The sequence below is a fragment of the Pseudorca crassidens genome, chromosome 7 (genome assembly GCF_039906515.1).
Source record: "Pseudorca crassidens isolate mPseCra1 chromosome 7, mPseCra1.hap1, whole genome shotgun sequence".
Lineage (NCBI taxonomy): Eukaryota > Metazoa > Chordata > Mammalia > Artiodactyla > Delphinidae > Pseudorca > Pseudorca crassidens.
The window spans coordinates 96,295,776-96,316,993 of record NC_090302.1 but is presented as its reverse complement, the minus strand read 5'-3'; the positions used below and the strand labels follow the sequence as shown (position 1 = coordinate 96,316,993).

The following is a 21,218-nucleotide window of genomic DNA, read 5'->3' as shown; positions in this document are numbered from 1 at the left end:
CACTTTTGCTGTTGTATCAAATCTGATGCTAGAAAAGTCCTCTGGAAGCTACCATAACGCCTTATCCCTCTAGGTTTTCTATACAGTGGGGAGTTTTGCTGAAACATTATTGTCTCTGCAGGAGAAGCAGAGTAAAGGTCCTGAAGGGAAATCTCAGTAATGTGTGTGCTGTGCTCTTTTTGCACAGGGCAAGCAGAGGTTCCCGACCCGAATGACCCTTTGGGACAACTGGATGGACACGACAGCCCTATTCCAACTCTAAAAGGTAAATTTTGAAGTGCTCTTTGAAGGCAAGGGTTCGAAAGTGTTTTCATAGTACCATGTAGAGGGGCTCACAGTGCCATTCTACTCAAGGCCTGGCCGGATGAAATGGATGGTCAGGGTCCCCTGTGGCCCAGTGCTGCCCCATGGCTGGGTGTGAAGTCGAATCCAGCCTCTGTATCCCAACACTGAATCAAATCTCGGAGACAGAGTTTTGGGTGAAGTAGAAAAGAATACATTTATTGCTTTGCCAGGCAGAGGGGGGTCACAGCAGGCTAATGCCCTCAAAACTGTGTGTCCCAACCTGGAGGGGGTAGTGAGGAGTTTTATATAATGGTTCAAAGAGGGCGTGATCAGCTTGTGGACATTCTTCTGACTGGTTGGTGGTGAGGTAAGTGGGAGTCAGCATCATCAACCTTCTGGTTCTAACTGGTCTGGGGTCTACATGCTTGTGAGCAGCATACCTTTCACTTCTCCCACCAGGTGGGGGTTTCAGTTTCTGCAAAACAGCTCAAAGATATTGTTATGTGTATCCCTTGAGGGGGAACCAGGACCCTGCCCCAAGGCTGCACTATTGTTTCTTGACTGTTCCTCCCTTGTCTCCACATCCTCTCCCTTCCCTGATTAGCAACTGTTGGAACTGCCCATTGGAACTCAGGGAAGGGCATGGAGGCTGAATGAAGCCTATTTCCTGTAATCAAGAAATGGGGGGCACAGGCTTTTGTGCCCAGGAACCCCACAGGGTCCTGCTTAGTATCCGTGCAGTGGTCTGCCTCCCTCCACATCTGTGTCTCTTGACACAGTTGTGAGGGTGCTGAGGGCTGGTTGGAGCTAGTCAGAAGCCTGTGGGTGGGTGGGAGATAGAGGGCAGGGGTAGACAGATCGCCACTGGAGGGAGGAAGGGGCTTTGGGGATGTTTCGTGGGCCTGAGTGGAGCCTTAAGAGCCGGACTCCTGGCTTGACCACGAAGTCTCCTGAGGACAAGTGGCCGTCTTCTGGGCTTATTGTCGAGGTGTAATTGTCCAGACTAAGGGGCATCTCAGGGCGGGCAGGTGGCCCTCCTGCAAAGGATCACCAAAGACCATGTTCTTTGTCTTGTTGCTCCGGGCTTTCCCAGAGGTCACTGTAAGGGTTACTGTTCACTTGGCACTCTTTGTTGGCATCTTAGATTTGTAGAGTCGATAGACCCCATTTCCTGTGATGCAGCCCAGTCACTTGAAGAAGTGACGATTTTCCTTCTTTATCCGCTGTCACCATATTGCCTTAGATTATTGCCTCAGTCAGCTTGAGCTGCCACAACAAAACACCACAGACTGGATGGCTTAATCAACAGATATTTATTCCTCACAGTCCCGGAGGCTGGAAGTCTGAGATCAAGGTGCTGGCATGGCCAGGTCCTAGTGAGGGCACTCTTCCTGGTTTGTAGGCAGTGCAATCTTGCTGTGTCCTCACAGGGAGAGAGAGCGGGCTCTGGTTTCTTCCTGTCTTATAAAGATTCGGATCCCTTCCTGGGGGCCCCACCCTCATGACCTCATTTTAACCCTAATTACTTCCCAATGGCCTCTCCTTCAAATACTATCACACACATGGGGTTAGGGCTTCAACATGTGAATATGGGGGGGACACAGTTCAGTGTATAACAATTAACGATTAAAACAACCACTTCATTTCTGTTTAATTTCTTTTTTTAAGCATTATTCGGAACCCAGAAATCCATATTAGTTTCTCAGCCCCTTGCACATTAAAGGTCCCTGTGTTCCCTCAGGAATGTGTTCACCTCCACGTGTCCAAGGCTGGGTCTCCTGGGGATTGAGCAGCAATGACTCAAGTCCACCAGTCTCAGCCGAGTTGACCAGATGTCCCTCTGTGTCCTGAAAGGGCCTCTTGGGGTCACACAGGGAGCTGCTCCCTTCTGGCCTCGGAACAGTCGTTTAAATCAACAGAAATAGAGTCACAGATGTAGAAAACAAATGTATGGTTACCAGGGGCGAAAGGGGGTGGGAGGGATAAATTGGGAGATTGGGACTGACATATACACACTACTATATATAAAATAGGTAACTAATAAGGACCCATTTTATAGCACAGGGAACTCTACTCAATACTCTGTAATGACCTACATGGGAATAGAATCTAAAAATGAGTGGATATATGTATATGTGTAACTGATTTACTTTGCTGTACACCTGAACTAACACAACACTGTAAATCAACTATACTCCAATTAAAAAAAAAAAGAGTGCGTGGATCTGCATGCTGTTCGTAGCACCTGGTGTCTGGAGGCTCCTTGACAGGGATTTTCCTCTTTAGTATGTTATGCAGTAAATACACAAGTTAGTTTCCTCAGTCGACCGCCTCCTACAGTCCTACTTTGGTCGCTGTGACCTTGCTTGTTAGGGGAGAGCCTCTACTGGGACAAGGATGTGTTCCCCAGGCAGACAAGACCTGGTCTCTGGAAGCTTGTGTACAATGCTGGGCCTCAGGAGAGGTTTCTTAGGAAGAAAGATACTTTTTGATGGTTAGATTCTGAAATCACTTCTCACAAGTGTGACTGAGCTCAAAATCGAGACAGCCCACACAGATTTCCTGACTGCTCCGTACCAGGTACTGTGTGAGGCTGGGCACAACTGGTGATCAAAACAAGTGTGTCTCTGCCTCTCAGAGTTTACTGGACTGGGGAATTGGCATCGTAAGGGAAAACTGTTAAGTTATAAAACTAGGAGTTGTGAGGAGTAGTCTGAAGGAAGAAATGAGGGTGTGGTGAACTGGAAGGAAAGGAAAGGATGTCTTGGTTTAAGGAAAGGATGTTGTGCTGAGGTCTGAACATCTGACATTCGCTAAAAGAAGGTGAGGGGAGGGTGTGTCTGGGGCCAAGGCAGAAGCCTGTGAAAAGACCTTGAGGCCAAGAGGACTCGGTGTCCTGGGGCAGCTGGGAGAAGGTGGGGGCTTATGGGCTGGGGGAGCTGAGGTTGGAGAGGTTTTTGGGTCCAGTACCATGGCCATCAGCCATGTGTGGGTCTTTAAATTTAAGTCAATTAAAATTACATAAAATTGACTCCAGTTCCTTGGTCTTACTAGCTATATTTCAAGTGTTCAGGGGCCACCTGTGGCTAGAAGCCACCATGATATGGGCAGTACAGATCTAGAGCATTCCATTATCAAAGAAAGTTCTGTTGGCCAGCCCTAGGAGAGCATGCACAGCTGTTTAGATGGCAGGAGAAAGCTCTATTTCATTGTAAGAGACGCCCTTCATTCTGGAAAGCCTGGGACGTGGTGTAACCTGATTTACTGTCTGTGAAGATCTCCCTGGAAGCTCTGGAGGATGATGGAGGGGAAGTAGAGGGGCATTAGGAGGAAGGTGTGGCTAAATAAGTGGACGAGCCACAGTAACAGCCTAAAATCCAACCTGCAGTCATTCCGTGGACGCTAATATTCCCTCGGGAAAACGTGCTTTGGGGCTGTGTTTAGATGTGCAGACCTCTCCCTCCAGGCAGAGCGGGGCCTCCTTGTGGGCATGGGCTGGGGTGTGCAGGGGCCGGGAAGGAGTGCTGCACTGGCCACTGCTGTTCTTCAAGCCGAGTGTTCACAGCTGCCCTAAAGGAGGCAGAAGCAGCCGCTGGACTCCTGGTCCACTTGGTTGGAAGATGCATTTGCTAATTGAGGTGCTGAATGACCATGGGCTGAACAGTCATAGAAACTTTATTGCCAACTAGCCGTAAGCTCCAAACATCAATTAGTCAGCTTCAGTGGCTTGGGTGGGATTCCTTGACCTCCTTTTTGGTATTCGAGCAACTTCTCCAGCCTAGAACAGGACGCTTTCTAACGTCCTCTGCTTCGTTGGGATTGGGTTGCCTCTCGATTTTGTTAACCCACTTGTGATTGTGTTACCACTGTGTGCACATCAGTGTGTGTGCAGGGCTGAGGGGAGTTTCAGTTAGAGTTTGGAAGCTTCTCCAGGGCACAGAAATACCAATTGCAGAAGTTAACTTGTCAAGCGGGTGTACGTGTGTGTGTACACGTGTCTGTGAGCATGTGTGCACGCTTGTAAAAAGGCAATAAAAAAGGATGCAGAGGACCACAGCAAGCTGGGCCCCTTTTCTGTAGTGGCAGCACCGGATAGTGAAGCATGGTGAGGGCAGCGGTCCGTGCTTGGCTTGGCCAGAAGACAGGCCTGGACTGAGTGGCGCTCCACCATCCTGTTGGGGTCCGGGCACTGCTCTCGGCCACATCTCACCCCCAGCCGTTGGAGGGATGGAAGGGGTATAGCGCTCACCCAGAAGGCAGTGGCTGGATACTGAGGCCATTTGTCATTATCACAGTTATGATTTTCAGTGTGTCCATCAGTTTCTAAGCATCGAGACCACAACAGCCCCTCAGGGACAGGAGCCTGGTGAATGGCCCCCCAGGGAGACCCAGGGGCCTCAGTTATTCCCTTGCAACACAATTCTCTAGTCCTGTCGTGCGATTTTACTTCCTTATGGGTTATGGCTCTTGCACAAACGAGGATTCCATCCACTCTTCCTTTCTGATCCCCCGACCTCCTTCTCGCACCCTCAGTGACTGAAGGAACTGGCCTGGCAATGCCAAATTTATTATTCCGCGCATTTTTTTGTTTAAAGAGCTTCAGGGAGCATTACTACTTGGCCACGTTTGGCTTAAATCATATATAAAAAAATAATAATAGCCGAATGGACTGTATGAGCCATTTCTTTAACCCAGTTACCATTTATGATGCCCACGCATCTGTAAAATTGCAGGCAGGTGGAAACGGCCAGCGGGCCAGTCTGTCACCAAGCAGAACAGGATCTGAGAATTAGTTACAAGCGTAAAAAGTATTTGAGTTCAAATGCACTGGGCCAAGATTGAGCACTTAACATATAATTGGTGGTTGGTATTCAGAGAGAGAGAGAGAGATCCCAGAGTCTAGAAGGAAAAAATGAATACAAAAGACACTGTGATTTACAGCTGAAACGTTTGCCTGAAATTTCTGTATTCCAAAGTACTGTCACTGTTAGGACTGAAGGCTTACGACTCCGGTTATAGCGATATTTAACAGGAGTTTTATATTCTTTGCTATATTAGACACACTATTTATTATTATATACTTACAAAAGTGTGCATTTGGCCTAGAAACCATTTGCTCTTTTGTTCCAAGGCTGTATTTTAAATGCATATGTAACACATCTCTGGTTTTGTAAAATCAGTACTTTGGAATGTGTGTGGGAAGTGGATCATTTCTGAGAGCCCGGACAGGTGGTACTCATCTTGTTCGTCCTGCAACCTCCAAAAATAGACTCGCTTGCTTGTGTCTCCTGTCTTAGGAGGAGGACTACTCATCATCCCCACTGAAACTAGAAGGGGAATTCCTGACTCTCCCCACTTGAGGATGTGTTGCAATGAGAGGTGATCTGTAGGGCATTCTAAATCACAGGGCCGGAGTCGATGCCTTACTCACCAGGCTGCCCCCTGCTATTTGTGACACGCTGTGCAGCAGTGCTGAACTAAAATTTCCTGGGACAGAGAAAAAAAAGCCATCAACAGAGTTCACCATGTTGGCATGAAGACGATGCCTGATGTCTGTTTACTGGGTGCCTGGTTCCCGATTCACATAGGACACAAGGATTGATTAGCATATATGTTGGGTGCATTTCTGTTTTATTCTGGAACTCTTGATGTGTGTGTGAATGTGTGTGTCAGTGTTTCCTGCAGTTTACTAGAGAGTGAGGGTCTCCAGGGCTGACGGGGGTAAACTTGAAAACAGCACCCTGCTTGCAGACACAGTTAGCGTTAAGTCTGTGGCTGGAAACTTGGCACCTCCCCTCTGGGTGTCCCCTGGCTGGTCGTGGAAACCTGGGGCTCCCCCAGACAGTGAGCGGAGGGCCTAAAATGTTGCCCCACTTCCTCTGGACAGATGTAACATGGGTTTCCAGGCTCTGATCCCTGGCCACTCTCGAGGTGAAGGCTGCTCGTTGAGCTCCCCTGACCCTCCTGCCGGCTGTGAATTTGCAGAGCCCATTGGGCTGCGCGGGATCTGGACAAACTCAGCCATGTTGGGAGAAAGCCTCAACCTACAGATGAGAGATTTCGAAATGTACACAGTCATGTTGTCCGGGGCGGATTGGGTGGCACGGGAGCTCGTACACGTGCACGGGAGCCCACTCTGGGGAGGGCGGGGACACAGCCTGCTTCCAGGAGCATGAGGCCAGTCTCTGCCTCCAAGCCTTCCTTTCTGCTTCTCCTTCTCATGTCCTCCACTCACTCTCCCAGGGTAGCTGCTGGAGACCTGCACGTCAGCTGGGATGTAGTCACGGCAACTGGTGGCCATTGTCTGGCTGGACCATCCATTGTTGTCCCTATTGAAGGTGACAGAGAGGCAGTCATTCTTCTTCAGCCCACTGAGTTTGAACACCAAACTGCAGGGAGCTTGCTCATGTGTGCTTGTCTAACGTCTGTCTCAGGTGTGTGCGTCTGTGTGTGTGTGTGTGTGTGTGTGTGTGTGTGTGTGTGTTTCTCTCCCTATGACCCACCCCTGATATGCACCAAATCCTATGTACTCCCAGCCACCTGGTTTTTGTGTGTGCTTCTCTCTCTCTGAGCCTGCCGGTGCCTGCATCTGGTTTTCTGGGTCTGGGTCTGTCTTCCTATGCCTGAACCCTCCAAGTGTGTTTGTGTGTGTGTGTGTGTGTGTGTGTGTGTGTTTGTGTGTGTGTGTGTGTGAATGTATCTGTGTCCCTGTCCCTTTGAAAGGATGTGGGTGTCACCCTGTTTGTCAAATGGTCTCCTTCCTTCTCCCTCTCTTCTGCTTTTATTCCTCAATCCCTCGAGCCCCCTGCAGTATTTTCCAAGGGCTGTCATAACAAAGGACCACAAACTAGGTTCCTTAAGCAACAGAAATTTATTCTCACAGTTGTGGAGGCCAGAAGTCCAAAATGAAGGTGTTGGCAGGGTTAGCGCTTTCTGGAGGCTCTGAGGGAGGAACCGTCCATGTCTCTTAGCTTCTGGCACTGCCTGCAGTCCATGCAATTCCTGGGTTTGGGGCCGCATTACTCCAATCTCTGCCTCTGTTTTCACGTGATCTTCTCTGTGTCTGTATCCAAATGTCCCTCTTTAAAGGACACCAGCCTTTGGATTAGGGCCCACCCATATGTCCTCATCTCAGTTTGATTACATCTGCGATGACTCAATTTCCAGGTAAGGTCACATTCACAGGTTCCAGCACCACTATCTCACTGGGGGACACAGTTCAACCCACAGCACCCTGTTCTCCACCAAACACTGTTACTTACTTTTCTCTGTCTCTCAGGTCCTTTAATTTCATTTCCCCCTGTTTTTCTCATTTTCTCTGATTTCCATCCTTTCTAGTCTCACAGCCTCCTCTGACCCTGTTGCTCCCCCTGGTAAGCTCCCCTCCTCCAACTCTTTCTGCTGCTGGTTCCGTGCAGACCGCTAGACAGCTCAGCAGGAAGGTCTGAGCCCCTGCCACTGCCCCCGACGGATTTATTGGCCTGTAAATACTTCCTTCTGGGAAGAGCAGCTTTGTCCTCTGCGCCGGCTCTCAGGGTCCCCTCATCACCTGCCCTTCTAGGCAGGTTGTTTTATTTCCCACCAATCAAAGCCCTGTGACCTCATGACCCTAGTACACATGGCTCTCCTTATCTCCTCCCAGGCTAGTCAGTGTGATCTGGTAAACAAGCAGATCCTCAAACACCTTAGTCATTTGACCAAGTTGGTGAATATGTGGACGGTCAGTTGGTGTAAAAAAAAAAAAATTGTTAATCATTGATCTGACTGTGAGGTCAGGAGTGGTGTCCACTGGAAACAAGTTCTTTGTTACCTCTGCCTTTAGTATGTTTTCATGCTTGGACTAAGCTCCACTGTGTAGAGTTTAGGGGCAAGCAGAGAGCTGGCCTGGGCATCAGGGAGATGGAATGCATTAGCATCAGTTGTTGAAGTGACCCTGCTGTGAGGAAGGGGAACCTCCCTTGCATAATCAAAAGGGAAGACTTCTGTTCTCCTCTCTTAACGCTGTGGCGGGCTGACCGGATCCAAGGTAGCAGAATTTGCGGTCGCCTATGCCTAGCTCCTCCTGGCCTGTTCAGTTGCGTCTGGAGAGGTTTGGGGCAACTCTAAAGGAAGACTTTGTGAGCTAGAGGAGAACTTAGCAATGGCCAGTACAGATGCCATATTTCACACGGAAAGGAAATGAAGCTGAGAGGTGAAAAACTGGCTGGTAATTGAACACCAAGGGAGAAAGCAATATTGTGCTTAGTCTTCATAGAATTTTCTTTCTACTTTCATTTCGGCCTCCAGAGAATGAATGATGGTTGTAATGGTGGACCAAATTAACTTGGCCTCCCTCAGACTTAAATTACATACAAGTGCTCAATAAAATATTCGTAAAAGATGTAAATGCTTAGATGAACTTGCAAGAGAGATGGAGAAATGCCCAGGAGCCAGGAATAGGAAGGAAACAAAATTGTGATAGCCCTGGACTGCCAAGGCAGGAACCACCCAGGTGGTTCCACTTTGTTTATAGCCATGGAGAACGGCACAGTTTTCCTGGGAAAAAGTTTAACTGAGACAAAGAGTTGGACTCTGCAGGTGTTGTGCAACTGTTATGACATGAGCTTTCCAATGGTGAGCTCTTCAGCAGTGTCACCTTGTGGCCACGGGGCAGATGGGGATGCATCCATGGGCTTCAGAGTAGAACGAGCACCAATAAGACGAGGACACTTTGGCAAAAGATGGTGCAGCCAAAGGGTAGCTACAGACAAATCAATCTTCAGTGTTTTGACGCTGGAATAGCTTTCCCTAGAGAGGATACCCAGAAGTAGAAAATCCTGATTTTGAGATTACATGAAATAACTAAACATGCTAAAGTTACTGATTTCCCTGGAATTGGATGTATTACATTTCCTTCAATCAGGAGAAATAAGGGGTTGAGAAAAAAAATCAAGTTTGGTTTTAGAAAAATGAAGGAATTTACATTTTTTATGCCTTAATATAAGGCCTATGAAATATCACCCCTGCTGTAGAAACTATTCTGCTAGGCTTAGTTACATCAGAAGCCTTGGGTTTCAATATCATGCCAGAAGGCAACCCATGAGGCAGAGATCAGAGATGTTGTAGATTAGGCACCGTGGCTAAGTCCTAGGAGACCTAAGGAAACAGGGGGGAGTTTTCATTCATTAGCCCAGGAGGGTGAGAAGAGGGCTTGCCTGAAGCCTGGTTCGAGGTGGGAAACACAGAAGGCTTTCCCATGAGAAATCAGACTTGGATCCACACATCAGGAAACCACATTTACATTTACCAGAATGTTGTGGGGGAACCCTGAGCCCAAGAATCAACGTGAACATTTGACACTGCCTGTTACAGGAACCCAGTCCTAAAGGGATGCCCACAGAAAAACCAGCCCTGCAGGGGAAAATTACAAAGTACACTCAGAGAGGCCCAGGATGAGTGATGAGCTAGTAAACAATGAAGCCAGAAGGATTAAAGATAAAGGAAGAAAAAGCAGTGGTGGGTTTGAAAAGGAACCAAAGAGACCTTCTAGAAATGAAAAATGTAGTAGACGAAATGAGAAAACTTGATGGACAGTAGACTGTGCTTAGCTAAAGATTCTAAAAGGACAGGAAATATAAAAGTAGGTGAATAGTTTGGAGGAATCACATAAAGAAATTCAGCATATATCAAGAAGGAGATTTCAAAGGAGACATAAAGGGGAAGGGAGAAACGATATTTCATGAGATACTGGTAGAGAATTTCACAGAATTGATGGAAGGCATGATGTTGGAAATGGCACGGAGGCCCGTTGAGGCTAAAATAAAACTAAATTCACAGCTAGTGACACTTCGAAACGGCAAAGACAAGGGGAAATATGAAAAGTAGCCGAAGAGGGGAAAGGTCAGATTACCCACAAAGGAACAGCAGAACTTGTAACAAAACCACAAAAGACAGAGGACAGTACTGTAATTGTCAGTCTAGAATTCTGTACCCAGCTAAGCTATTATTCAAGTGTGAAAGTAACAGGTAATTTTCGACCAAGAGTAAGAGTGTTTATAACCTCAGTCCTTTACCCAAAGAGCGGATGAGAATCAGGAAGAGCTCGGTTGAACCAGGAGGAAGGAGTGAGATGCAGGCAGACCTGGCAAGGAAAGAACTTGGTAACCAGGTTGGCAAATCTAAAGAAATACTGTTAGTAAAAATCATCAGTAATAATGACCCCGGAAGATGTACAAATGGAGTGTAACTAAACACTGGGAAGCAATGACTCAAAGCTCTGGTGTCTGGGGGGTGATTGTAGCTCACAGCATTTCAAGGTGCTTGTATTTGGTTGTATTGGGGAGACTTTGTCAAATTAGGTATGCCTATAAAAAGTAGTAAAGCTAGCCACTTAAGCCTAACTTTCAAACAAGTAATGGGAGAATAAAGAAAAAAAATGAGTAGAAAATAGGAAGAGAGAATTAAGAAGCAAAATTAACACTTTAAAAATAAACCCATCAGTTAAGAAACTCATAAGGTTAACACATACAGACTTATAAATTAACATGTTAAATTATACGTTGTTTACAAGATTCATGTCTAGTATATAAACATAAAAATCATTAAAAAAATAGAGTAGGACTACATTAACCAAAAGTACTCTGAAATAGGTACATTGCCATCAAACTAAATGGTGTTTTAGACACAGAAGCCTTACATAGTGATGTAAAGACTAGACGATATAATAAACTGGGAGTTTATTGCACCCAGCAACATAGTTTCCAATGTATAAGCAAAACCTCAGAGAATTATTAATGGCTATTTGCCATATACAGTATCAAATTAACACATATCTCATTGAAGCTAATAGATAAGTATAAGTATTAAAAATTTGAGCAACAAATTGACAAGCTTAATCTATTGGGCATATATAAACACCTGCATTGAGCAATTAGGGAAAACACATTCTTACCAATCAAATGTGGGACATTTTAGGAATTGACTCTGCACTAGGCTGTAAAGCAAATCTCTCTTTTTTTTTTTCATGTTTCATTTTCTGTTATTCCTTGAAATCGTGGTGTTTGTGCAAGCAAATCTCAGTGGTATCAAAGAATTATCATCACACAGACTATGTTTTGTGACAACAGTGCAATTAAAGCACACCTTTAATAACTCAACCAAGAAAAATTATAAATTACAAGATAACTGGGGTCTGACCAACCACATGGAGATTAAATAAAATAATTTATTTGGTGGCTAAATAAGAACTTGAAAAATTCATATGTAATGCATACATTAGAAAAGGAAAAAGATAGAAAATTTATTAGGAGAAGTTAGGAGTATAAAGATTTGAATAGACAGCTACAGAAGGAGAGCCTCAAGGACTGGTAAACCTTCCTAAAGACTCTTGAGCTCATGAGGAATCCTTAAGATACAACCTAAAACAACAGCACTGTTTCATGTCCAAAATATTGGCAAACATTTGAAAGCCCCCAAACACCAAATGCTGGCAAAGTTGTAGGAGAAATACTTTAACTCAGGCACTTTTGAGACCTAGATCAATGAAAGATTTCAAGGCCCTATGACTTATCACTAATGCATCCAGGTGGATACATGTACAAGTTGAGGTGTATAAAGATGGTCATTAAACACTGTTTGTATTAGCAAAAATGTGGAAACGATTTACTGCTCCAGAATTGGGAAATGAATAAAGAAATTGTGGTTTGTTTGTACAGTAGAATATTATACAGTAATTAAAGTAAATGAACTACATCAACATAGGTAAATCCCAAGCTGACTCTGAGTGGCAAAAAGCAACTAGCAAAGATGATCTTTCAGAGAAAATTCTAAAAATATAAAATAATACAAATATGAATTGGAATAGTGTAGTTCTCTGGAGAGGAAAGGACAAATAGGGAAGGGTGTGCTTTAGTTACATTCCAGAATGTCTTATTTTTTAAGTGTTGTAAGTCAAATATGGTAAAATATTTGCGTAAAATCTTGATGTTGTGTACATGGGTACTACTATGTTAATATCTGTATTTTTCTCTGCAATATTTCAGTATTAAAAATGTTAGCTCAGGGCTTCCCTGGTGGCACAGTGGTTGAGAGTCCGCCTGCCATTGCAGGGGATGCAGGTTTATGCCCCGGTCTGGGAAGATCCCACATGCCGTGGAGCGGCTGGGCCCGTGAGCCATGGCCGCTGAGCCTGTGCGTCCGGAGCCTGTGCTCCTCTCCAAATTGTTAACTCAAAAATAATTAATATTGAAGAGAAGGCAAGAGGAGATAGGAGCAGTATGAACTTTGGAAGCAAAAAGGCTATATTATTGTTATTTGAAGAAAATCTACATAGAAAATCTAAGACAACTCAGAAACTCTTATAACTAAGGTAGTTCAGTAAAGTGGCAAGATAAAAGAAAAATATACATAAGGGACAGAATAATGGCCTCCCAAAGATGTCCACGTCCTAAGTCCTGGAACTCAGAGCATGTCACCTTTCACGGAACAGGGACTTGGCAGGTGGGACTAAGTTCAGGATTTTGAGATGGGAAATGATCCTGGATGATCCAGGTGGGCCAATGTAATTACAGAGGTCCTTATAAGAGAGGGACAGGAGGGTCAGTCACTCAACAGAGATGTGATGATGGAAACAGAAGTTGGAGTGATACAAGGAAGGCACCATGGGCCAGGGCATGCAGGTGGCCTCCAGAAGCCAGGAAAGACAAGGAGAAAGACTCTCCCAGAGCCTCCAGAAGGAATACAGCCCTGCTGACACATTGATTTTCGGACCTCCGACCTGCAGAACTGTATGTTAGTAAATTTGTGTTGTCTCATGCTGTTTGTGCTAACATGTTACAGCAACAACAGGAAATTAGTACGACATGTAGAAATATAATAGTTTTCCTATAATAAATGCAGTTCTCTCTCCATCATCCTATCCCAGTTTTTAAATGGAACTTATCAGAATGGAAGAGAAATAGCCGTGGAATTGAGAAACTCGCCCCTCCGTCAAAGTAACGTTTGTTATTCTTGATGTCAAAATGTATTTCAGTCATCATAATTTAACACATGTGACTTTGACATAGCAACAGGCCAAGATCAGTGGGGTGGGGGGCAAGGTTAGAAATGAATAGAGGCAGCTGGGAATACCCTCTGTGGAGGTGACTTTCTGGCAGAGAATTGACTTATGAGAAATAGAAAAGATCAGAGGACTAGGGGTTCTTGGCTGACTGCACCATGAGGGATCAGTTGGGTGTGTTTTAGGAAGAACAAGGGACCCCCCCTCCCTTCCAGTGGGGGAGAATGGGGAAAGGGAAAGAATATTCCAGAAGCCTTGATACCATGGGTATAAATTAGCTTTTCTTCATTATCTGTCTTTCTGATTTCTTCCTGAAGGCTCACTTTTACTCACCTGCCTAGGGAGGGAGCTATGAATGTATGAAGTTACCATGTTATCAACCCATAGTTTTGGTCTCTCTGAGCTTCCTGCAGAGCATGAAGGAGGCTGATTCAAGACCTAAGTCAGGACATGGGTGCCGTCTGCGGACATCCTGCCCTTTTGTCCATTCCCAGCTGGACAGGCCTCCTATATGCCATTGCACTCAGAACCTCCCCAGGTATTCTTTCCAGTCCTACCGTGCCCTCCAGCGATGCTTCTCAGTGTTGTTTCGGGTTTGCTCTAAGTTCATTCTTGGATGGGTTTCGTTCACTGGAATTGTTGCTTTTCTTTCTCCTCAGCGCTTCAGAGCAGGGACTCTTAGCTCGGGCTGCACACTTAAGAGTTTTGACAAATTGCGCAGCTGGATGTATATTTTAAGCTTCCAGGTGACCCCAATGTGAAGACACTGTTGAACCCCACTGGTTTAGACGGTGTAGGATCGAGAAGAGTTGGCAAGAACTCCCCATGTGGACTAGATCACTTCACTAGATTCTCCTTTGTTTTTTGTAGACTGAGGAAGGTGTGGCTTCAGGAGTGAGTGTTCATCTGGTTGAGAGTGAAGGGAATCTGGATAAATTGGGGAGGAAATCAGTGGAAGGCTTACCCCGGGATCTGAGCAAAACTGAGGGTGGTTGCCAGCACTCTGGGAAGGATGCTTTCAAGAGAGTGGTCCCCCTCCCCTTTGCCTGACACCTCCACCTCCCCTCTACCTGCTTGTCCGTGATTTGTTCACCTGGTCTTACCTTGCCCATCCCTCCTCAGCAGGCATTTCCTGACCCCAGGACTACACTTGTAATGCTGTGCAACCATCACTGCTCTCTAGTTCCAGACATTTTCATTACCCCAAAGTGAGACCCCGTACCCATTAAGAGTCACTCCCTTATTTCCCTTCCCCCAGCCTCTGGCAACCACTAATCTGTTTTCTGTCTCTGGATTTACCTATTCTGTACATTTCACATAAACAGATACAGCCAAGAGTGCTTTAAAATTTAAGTCAACTGTGTAAGGTGCTTGATTCCAGCACCTGTGGATTTCTTTAGTCCTTGTTAGCTAGTGTTGATAACGCATCGGAAAGGGAAATACCAGCACCACCTCTGGATTAAGCCTAATAGATGGTTTCACAGCGCCCTACCCGGTGGAACAAGGTTAACATCAGGGCTGTCTGTGCCCACATGGCGCGCAGACCAGGCACGAGCCCATCTGCCCTATTCTGCATTTCTCAGAAAGGAGCCTTCCTGAGGGACACGGAAAGACTAAGTCTAAACCGCTGTCAATTCGTCAGTCAGGGGTGTAGGAGAAGCTGTTGGTGGGAACAGTGAAGAAGAACTCCACGTTTCCGTACCCATTCGATGTAAAAAAGATATTCTTGAAAAGAAGTAGACACTAAGGGTCTATATTTAGAGTAACTGGACAGTCCTGGACTCTCCCCAGGTTTCCTTCTAAGTTGTACAAAAGGAGCTGTCTCCTTAACTTTATCCTGTGCTTCCCTCCCCTTCTTCCCTTTCTTCCCTTTCTAGACAAATGTTTCCATGTTGAAGAAGATCCTTCTATATCTTTCAAGATTTTTAGCCGATCGATGGCGACGTCCCAAGTTGATGTGTGCAAATGGAGGAAGGCGGTAGCAGGACTACTCTCAAGCCAGTCCCCCAAATGGATGAGATAAGAGCCAGCAGCGACCACCCTGTCTCGGCCCTCAGAACCCCTGGGCCTGCTCCTTTTAGGTTTTTGCTAGTCAGCTTGGAGACACAGATCCTTACACTCTGCCTTTACACGAAGCCATTACCTGTGTCTCCCAGGAAGCCATGGTTTGTCAAAGGCCTTTGGAAAAACTGTTATCAGGGTAGAGATGAGAATTATAATTAAACTTATGCCAGGAAGAAGAGATCATGGTGATGTAATCTGTCATTTGCTATTTTAAATTATAATTTGATGACTATTTTATATGCCCTACTGTGCATTTTAGTGTTACGAGACCTTAATGAAGCATTTGAATCTTAAGCAACTTGTAAGTGCTTGGGCTCTGGCCAGAACATAGTGAAACAATGTGTTCGCTGTAATCTGGGCAGCCCGGATTATACCAAGTAACTGCTTCAGAATGTCAAATCAGGTCTCATTTTGTTTTCAAAGATGCTGGGTCTAGTGCAGGAGCGTCAGGAATGCAGGTCTCTCCAAGTTGAGCTTGTGCTGTTAATGAACAGCCCTGACATCCAAGATATCACCCTACTTGATTCAGCCTCTTTTCAAGGTGTTTGTCATCGACATTTTAGTTACCTCCCAGCTCTGTGTCATCAGTAAGAATTCTCTTCCTCAACTTGAGTGCACTGAGAAAGGGGTTGGCTAGCAGAGAATCAAGGTAGAACCTAATGATGTTGTTAATAATATTCATAAATAGTAATCAGTACTACTTAGTGACACCTCTCTAGACCGATATCTATCCACTCTCCCCTGTGAAGGAAAACTGTCCCTTCATCTTGAAATTCACAACCTCCCACCTCCTCAGCTATCTCCTATCACCCAACATCTGAGCCATCACTCATCCTGTGAAACTTATCCCCAGGGTCCACTAGAAATCCTATAATTTTTCATCCAATTAAATCAGTAATACAGATATGTGCCATCTTTCAATGTTTCACTTCATTAAAACAGAAAAAAAGAATAGGGACCAACCAGAAATCAAGCCAAAAGATTTAGAACTTGAATAGGCTTTATAGGCTTTTTTGATTGCTCTATTATCTTGGTTTTGTCTGTAGTAAGTTCATCTCCTGATGATTGATTGTCTTGTCTGTCTAGCCTTAGTGGGTTTTTTTAGTGTTGGAATTTTAGTGTGCATGTTTACCTTGACAGAGGGTATCCCCCAGCCCCTGACCTCCTACACCACACACACACACACACACACACACACACACACACACACACACACACACACACACACACACCTACCCCTCCCCACCGCTGTCTGCCTTACTTCCTCTTGTTCCCAGTGGCCTTTGTCACCAGCTGAGAAGCTCTTGCCTGTGGTTGAACTGGAACCCCACGTTCCTGGGCAGTGTTTCCAGCCCCACTAGCTCTGTATTTCAGGTACTTTTACGCCCTGTTTTCCTTCCTGTGCGCGAGCCCTGGACGGCTTCTTCCTGCTCCTGCCCTGGGTGCAGTGGGCAGCAACACTCAACCTTGTTATTTTTGTTCTGTTCAGACCAATGATTAGCTTGTTTTTGAGGCTATCTCTGTTTTGTCACATGCTTTCTTTTCCTACTTTCCTTATTGTGGCTTGTGCTTGATGGTGTGGTAGAGGGAGGATGGACTCTCTGAATATGAATTTGCATCATAAATTTAGTGAGATTAGATTTAGTGCTTTCAAAAAGAAGTAAAGTTGATTCTCATTACTTGCAGATTCCATATTTGCAAGTTTGCTTATTACCTAAAATGTATTTTTAACCGCCAAATCAGTTCTCACAGTACTTTCATGGTCATTCATAGACATGCCCAGAGCAGTGAAAAGTTTGAATTGCCCAGTGCACACATGGACACATTCCCAGCTGAGCCTGAACAAAATGACACTCTGCCTAATGTCCCAACTCGTACTGTAAACAAATGTCCTTTTCGTGATCTGTTTAGTCCCATGTTTTTTGCATTTTTGTACTTTTTGTTGGTAATTTGCCATTTAAAATGCCCCCAATAATGGTGCTGAAGTGCTGTCTGGTGTCCTAAGCACAAGATGTGCCTTATGGAGAAAGCATGTGTGTTAGATAAGCTTCTTTCAGACACAAGTTATTGGTCTGTTGGTCGTGAGATCAATGTTAATGAATCAACAATACTTACTAAATAAGGTGTCTTTAAACAGAGCACAGTAAAACAAGGTTCTTTATTGATCGGTTGATTAGAATGCTGTGACCAGAGGCTCACAGGAACCTAACCCTGTGTTTCCCCAGGAGCAGTGAGTCCGTATTCTCTCATTCAGTGTTTGAGGCAACATTCTAGAACAAAATTACCCCAAATAGCGAGAGTGGGCTATACCTATGTGAGAGAAAAATCAAAACCTTCCCCAAGCAGTTCCAAGAAGGAGCCCCAGGCAGCCTTCTCTCCCAGACCTCACGGACGTTTGCTCCTCTCTGACTGTTCTCCTTTGCAGGGTACTTTCTGAATTTTCTGGAGCCGGTTAACAATATCACCATAGTCCAAGGCCAGACAGCGATTCTGCACTGCAAGGTGGCCGGAAACCCGCCGCCCAGCGTGCGGTGGCTGAAGAACGACGCCCCGGTTGTGCAGGAGCCCCGGCGCATCATCATCCGCAAGACGGAATACGGTTCTCGGCTGCGGATCCAGGACCTGGACACGACGGACACCGGCTACTACCAGTGCGTGGCCACCAATGGGGTGAAGACCATCACCGCCACTGGCGTCCTGTTCGTGCGGCTCGGTGAGTGGGGACAGTCCCCGGTGTGTTGCTTATCAGATAGGAATGTCCCCAGCCACCGAGCAGCAGATTAATTTGTGGTTTGAAACTGAACACACACAAGTCAGCAGAGAGGAAATCAATAAAACCCTTCCCTGAGGTCTTTCCCATTGTGCACGAGATCCTGGCTTAACCTGTTACCCATTTACTAGTAATAAAAGAAAATAGACGCAGATGGAGAGGTCTGTAAACCTGGAGTGCAGAACATAATCTCAGGCAGGCTATGTGTCAGGAGGTCACCCCACGGGGAGGCTGGCCACGCACACTTCAAGCCCAGGCAATCCAGACAGGCACCCACCCACCCACCCACCCACAGAAACCCAGCCCGGCCCAGAGGATGGGCAGGGAGCAGAGCGTGAGGACAATTTTGTACTCTTGTGCTTGTCACAGGTGGCATGAAGCAATTAAATGACAGGCAGGAATATGTCCCTTTCATCCCAGTTCTGTGGAGGTCCCTGCAATGCCCCAGCCATTCTGTCACCAGTAAGACAGATCTTGTGAAACAAGTTTAGATGAGAAGAGAGAAAAGACGGCAAAAACTCCCAAAATATCTCCTGACATTTCTGCATCAACACAGAGCACCCCTTCCATCCTTGGTGGTTTCCCCCATCCTTGGCGTATAATATTGGGCAGGGGCAGAGCTGGAGGCCGAAGACAGCTCACCACAAATGAGCACCCTGAGCTGCGGTTGCCTTTACCATGGGCTGGATTGGAAAAAAAAATTATTCCAAATCATGAAGTATTAATAACTTGTCTTTTTTCTTTTCCTTTAGGTCCAACACACAGCCCAAATCATAACTTTCAGTAAGTATTTGCTTTCCTCAAACCATTTTCTCATTCTTTGTGGGCTTCCGTTATATAAGAACCCCGGCTTTAAATCGGGCAAACACATGTTTCTGCTGAATTTGCTAGAAGTTGGCTGGACTTCACACAAGGATGGCAATGTGCTTGCTTTTGGATGGAAAACGGTTATATTTTCCATGTTGAGTGTTAGGGAAAAAGTCATAAAAGCAGGCATAGTTAGTTGTTATCAGAGATCGTGACCTTGCAGGGCAACTGGAGGCAGTATAAGTGTACAGACCAGGTTGCCGGGGCTGCCAGGACCCTGGTGTCCTGGACACATTTAAAACAGAGAGGCAGTTACCCTGAAGTCCCAGCGCCACCTTAACTGCATCGCCAGCTGCAGTCTACAAAATGTGTGCTCGTCAAGCCTCGGGGAACCTCCACCATAGGCGGGGTCTCAGACGCACTTCAGAGCTGAGGAGACTGAGGCTCAGAGCCTGGCTCAGGGGTCTTCCCCCACCTGCGGGCAGGTTCTGGCTGTGAACTCAGGCCTCTTGTTTCCCGGTGTAGCATCTTTTCTCCTCCGGACCTCACACATCCATGAGAATCACTCTTTTCAGCGCCTGTGTTCGAGGTTAGCCATGGCTGTTGGATTCCTCATTTACTCTTCAGGCATATCAGAAAGCCTTTGCTTCACGTCTGAAAGTTCTGAGCAGTGGTGCAGACGCTGTGCTGGTCAGCCAAGCAGTGTTTGCTTCTCTGTGTCCCCCTGCTGCCTCGTAAACCCTGGCCATTGGGGTGCGGTGGGTGGGCAGGGGCCCCTCTTAGCTTACATCAGGTGCCACTTGCAGAAGGCAGATTTTTGAGAACTTTCTGTGCTGAGCCATAGTGTCCAAGCATTTCTCCTTAATAGTCATTCATGCATAGAGTGAGAAAAGAAGAAATTGTATCCAGGGCACATCTGTGAGGCTTTCAAAAAGGTATAAGTTATTCAAAAGTTGAGTTCTTATTTTCGTTTATATCTTATGTTGTCTATTTATGTATAATTTAAGTAAATATTATATAATATAAACATATATATTGCAAAATATATAAATAAATAATTTACGTATAATTTATTAAATATATAAATATCAAATATACTTATATTTTATTTTATATACAATTAAATTTTTTTTCTATGTTTTTTAAAAATTTATTTTATCGAAGTATAATTGATTTACAATGTTGTGTTAGCTTACATTTTACCGTGCTAGCCTATCTTTCCATCCGTTTCCATTCATCAGTTGTCTTCTTTCTTTTATTCATTTCACAATAATTTGCAGATATTTGTACACTTATCCTGAAATATTTTGGATATCATTATGGATTATGATATCATTTAGAAATATTATGGAAATCATTAACAAGAGTTCAACATCTGTGTACTTACTTACTATTCTTGTTTCTTCTTTTTGAGTTAAAACTTACATACAGGGCTTCCCTGGTGGCGCAGTGGTTGAGAGTCCGCCTGCCGATGCAGGGGACATGGGTTCGTGCCCCGGTCCGGGAAGATCCCACATGCTGCAGAGCGGCTGGGCCCGTGAGCCATGGCCACTGGGCCTGCGCGTCCGGAGCCTGTGCTCCGCAACGGGAGAGGCCACAACAGTGAGAGGCCCGCGTACTGCAAAAAAAAAAAAAAAAAAACTTATACAATGAAATGCACAGATCTTAAGTATTCTATTAATAAGGTCCAAACAATGCAAAAACCTCTGCAACCTAAACTGTTATCCAGGCACAGAACATTCCTATCACTCTAGAAAGTTCCATCATGCAACTTCCTGGTCACTACCCCTCCTCCCCAGGCAACAACTGTTCTGATTTTTTTCTACCATGAGCTAGCTTTACGTGTTTTAGAACTTCATAGAAATGAAATCCTACAGTACATAGCCACCTGAACCTGGTTTCCTTCACTTGACATGGTTCTCTCGAGAGTCATCCATGCTGTACATGTTTCACTAGTCTGCTGCTATTCATTGCCGAATAATGTGCCCTTGTGTGACTGGATCAGTTAGTTTTTCCTTGATAGACACCTGAGCAGTTTGCATCTTTTGACATTGATGAATAAGCTGCTATGGATAGTCTCATACAAGTTTTTTGTGGACATATATTTTCATTTCTGCTAGGTAAATACCTAGGGTCAAAGTTCTGGCTTATAGGGTATGTGTGTGCTGAGTTTTGTAAGAAATACCAGACCTTTTCCTAAGGTGATTGTACCACTCTGTACTCCCACCAGCAGGTAGGAAAGTTATGGTCACTGCA

General features: G+C 45.4%; 1 protein-coding gene across 4 annotated transcripts in view; it reads left to right on the top strand.

Moving 5' to 3' along the window:
* ROR2 (receptor tyrosine kinase like orphan receptor 2) overlaps nucleotides 1–21,218 on the top strand; it is a 214,560-nt gene that overhangs the window by 166,610 nt on the left and 26,732 nt on the right. For all 4 annotated transcript variants that reach the window (XR_010945137.1, XM_067745046.1, XM_067745048.1 and 1 more), the window contains 3 exons: nucleotides 188–265; nucleotides 17,811–18,098; nucleotides 18,908–18,938. Coding sequence is in view for 3 of the 4 variants with exons in the window: in XM_067745046.1 (XP_067601147.1) it covers nucleotides 188–265; nucleotides 17,811–18,098; nucleotides 18,908–18,938 (397 nt within the window). In the remaining variant the exon portion in view is untranslated. The remainder of the gene's footprint in view (nucleotides 1–187; nucleotides 266–17,810; nucleotides 18,099–18,907; nucleotides 18,939–21,218) is intronic.